The 3414-nt window shown below is 54.7% G+C and overlaps 1 protein-coding gene across 1 annotated transcript in view; it reads left to right on the forward strand.

Moving 5' to 3' along the window:
* Window positions 1–3414, forward strand: part of LOC107114576 (acyl-coenzyme A synthetase ACSM3, mitochondrial-like) — a 23557-nt gene that overhangs the window by 1339 nt on the left and 18804 nt on the right. The window contains exons 2-3 of the mRNA XM_015416113.1: window positions 594–804; window positions 898–1105. Of these exons, the coding sequence (XP_015271599.1) occupies window positions 594–804; window positions 898–1105 (419 nt within the window). The remainder of the gene's footprint in view (window positions 1–593; window positions 805–897; window positions 1106–3414) is intronic.

Consider the following 3414-nt stretch of genomic DNA (forward strand, 5'->3'; position numbering starts at 1 on the left):
TAGGTCACACCCCTGACAGCACAGCTCATTAGCATGTGAGGCCACACCCCTGTTTTACCAGAAGTGTGGTCATCCAGCCACATCCACCTTTTGCTTCTTATTCTGTTTACCTTGTTTGTTGTCAAAACCCAGGGCGTTTTTTTGTAGCAGGAACTCCTTTGCATGTTAGGCCACACACCCCTAATGTAGCCAATCCTAATGAGTTTCTGCTGTTGGGTGTGGCCTATTATGCTAATGGGTTCCTGCTGGGCGTGGCCAACTCGGGAGCCAGGCGGAACTCCGTTCCTGTGCGTTCCTGCCCAGAAATAGCCCTGACTTTATCCATTTGCTTCGTTTATATCCCGCCTTTCTCCTGAGTGGGGACTTGAGGCGACTTACATTGTTCTCTTCCCCTCTCACCCCTGTAAGGAAAGCGAGGCTGAAAGTGCGCGACAGGCCCAAGGGTCACGACACTGTGGTGTCTCGCTACCTTAATTCCTCCACTCACGTCAGAGTTAAGTTCCAACAGTGAGACCAGGTATGGCGATGGAGTGCTCGTTTCCTACATCCCATTTCTTAAATTAAAAAAAAAACACCACCTGTGTGTCTGACAGGACGGAAAGAGAGCCCCCAATCCAGCACTGTGGTGGGTTAGTGAGAGAGGAGAGGAGGTTCAGTGGAGCTTTGAGGAGCTGGGACTCTTGTCCAGGAAGGCTGCCAACGTGCTCTCCAGCGTCTGTGATCTACACAAAGGAGACAGAGTCATCGTCATCCTGCCACGGATACCAGAGTGGTGGGCTGTAACCGTGGGCTGCATGAGAGCCGGTCAGTATAACTCTGTGTGCTCTGAATGGGCTGGAGGGGTGCAGAGTGGATCATTACTTTATTTCTTTCGTTTGCACTTTGCTTCACTTCCAGGCATAGTCTTTGCTCCTGCTACAGTCCTGTTGACTGCTAAAGACATCCTGTACAGGCTCCAAGCCTCCAAAGCCAAAAGCATCATAACCAACAATGCCTTAGCGCCATTAGTAGATTCCGTTGCGTCCGACTGCCACTTCCTGAAAAGCCGGATCCTGGTCTCCGAAGACAGGAGGGAAGGATGGATGTCTTTCCACGACCTGCTCAGGTGAATGTTGCTCCTGCTGCAACTGATGTACCACCGGGGGAGGAGGGAATCCAGGGAAAAAAAATGCTTGGCAGCTGTGCATATTGGGAGCAATGCTCCCTCTAAGCTGTGGAGTCTTGTGAGCAAAATTCTACTTTGTGAGCCACTGGCATTAAAGTGGTGAGCGAGCGATTTGGCTGCTGCATAAAATCACTTTGCTCTGGAGCCGTCCTTCCTGAGCTAAGACAAAAATGTGTGAGCCGGAGGCTAAAAAACTGTGAGCTGGCTCACACTGACTCAGCTTAGAGGGAAAACTGATTGGGAGCATGTGCTATCTACAGTGCTCACAAAACATGTGGCCATGCCGTTGCCTGAATAGGGTTAAGCACACATATCTTGCATGGGTGACTGGCCCAAGGTCACCATGCTGTTCAAATAAGTTGCAAAAATGATCTGACTCCAATGGTACTGGGTTAGGGTTGAACCAGAACCCTGAAAAAAGATCAGTGGCCAGTTTGCATGTACTGAACATGCAGAGTAGTCTCTGTCTTACTGCCAACTGCCCTGAGGCTTCACGGAAGGGTGGAGTACAAACAGGGCCGGCTCGAGGTTTTTCTGCACCCTGCGCCTTATGGCGTAGATGCCAACCTCCCGGTGGGGCCTGGAGACCGCTGGAGCCAGCCACCCTTTTGCTGCCACTACCACCGCTTCCTCCCCCCCACCGCCACCACCACCAAAGGGGGGAGGAGAGGGGAGGCACAGCTTGGCGCCCCATCCAGGGCCTGGCACTCTAGGCGAATGCCTAGTTTGCCTAGTGGGTGAGCCGGCCCTGAGTACAAACTAGAAAGCCAGCGCTGGGAGAAAGAAGGGCCTTTTCAGCCTCAAGGAGCCTGGGACGAACACCCCTAAAGGACTGCCTTTCTTCATAGCCACCGGCTGAAATCTCATTCCGAGGAGTAGCTCCCAGTTGAATTGTAGCCTCTTTACCTTAAAGGCCCCCCTGTGGGTGACTATGGTCTGCGCCGTGGCTGTGGCCTCGTCGACCGGCAGCTGTTGATATGCTTGTGCCAGGTCAAGTTTCCCAAAAATCTTAGCCCCCGCTAGCGAGGCCATAACATGACTAACGACCGGAACTGGGTAGGAGTGGTCGTGGAGGGCCTTATTAATTGTGCATTTGTAGTCCGCACAGATGCAGACTTCACCGTTGGTCTTGAGGGGGATTACGATGGGCATTTCCCATATAGTGCGTGGAACTGGCTCCAGGACGCCTTGCGCCACCAAGCGGTCCAGCTCTGCGTCGATTTTTAGTCGTATGGCGAGTGGAGCTGTGCGGAACCGCATGCGGATAGGAGCCACCAGGGGGTCTAACTGCAAGGAAACTGGAGGCCCTTTGTAGCATCCTAAAGCCCCATCGAACACAGCCGGGAACTCCCCGCAAATCTCAGCAAAATCCCTCTGAACACATTTATGCACTCCCCTGAGCCCAAACGTGATGCCCAGCGGTGCAAACCAGGCTCAGCTCAGCAGACTGACCAGATTTCCCTCTACCACGATCAAGTCCAACAGTCCCTCAAACCCCTGGAACTGTATCCGGAACGTCCCCACCCCCCTGATAGGAACTGGGTTCCTTTGGAAGTCCACTAGACTCAGATGGGATGGGCGTAAGCGGGGGCCCCCCTTTGATGGACGCCGCTGACCCTGAGTCCACTTCCATTGGACAGGGGGACCCTTCGATCCAAACCATTAATTGGATCCTCGGGGTGTCCTCTACCTTCGGGAGGCGTAGTACCTGTAGGGATGGTTGGTCTGTGAGGTGGTAGAGGTTGGACGTCTCTGCTGCCGTCTCGTCGGTGGCGGCGGCCGGGCGGCGCACCTGAGCTGGAGGCTGCTGGTGCCGGCTTCCCTTTGACCGGCAGACATGAGCGAGATGGCCCTGTTTCCCACAGTTGTGGCACGTCACATCGCGGAATCGACAAGATTTACGCTCGTGGACCTTGCTGCAGCTGGCGCACGAGGAACGTCCTGTAGTCTTTCTGGTGGATTCCAATGCCGCAGGTCTCGGTGGCTTTCGGTGCGAGGGCCGGAGGACGAGGCGGACCTCCTCCTCCGAGTTCTCGGAGCCCGAGTTGGGGAGTACGCTGTGAGATGCCGCCAGCGGACAGTCACGGTGAGAGGCCTCGTGGGCGATGGCGAGTTGGAGGGCTGCGTCGATCTTGATGTCGGAAGTCCCGATCATCTTCCTCCGCAGTTTTAGGTCGCTGATGCCCCACGCAAATTGCATCAGGAGGTTCTCCTCCACCTTTGTGAATGCACAGTCCATGGCCAGCTGG

This window comes from Gekko japonicus, unplaced genomic scaffold, assembly GCF_001447785.1.
Source record: "Gekko japonicus isolate JY-2015 unplaced genomic scaffold, Gekko_japonicus_V1.1 scaffold321, whole genome shotgun sequence".
Lineage (NCBI taxonomy): Eukaryota > Metazoa > Chordata > Lepidosauria > Squamata > Gekkonidae > Gekko > Gekko japonicus.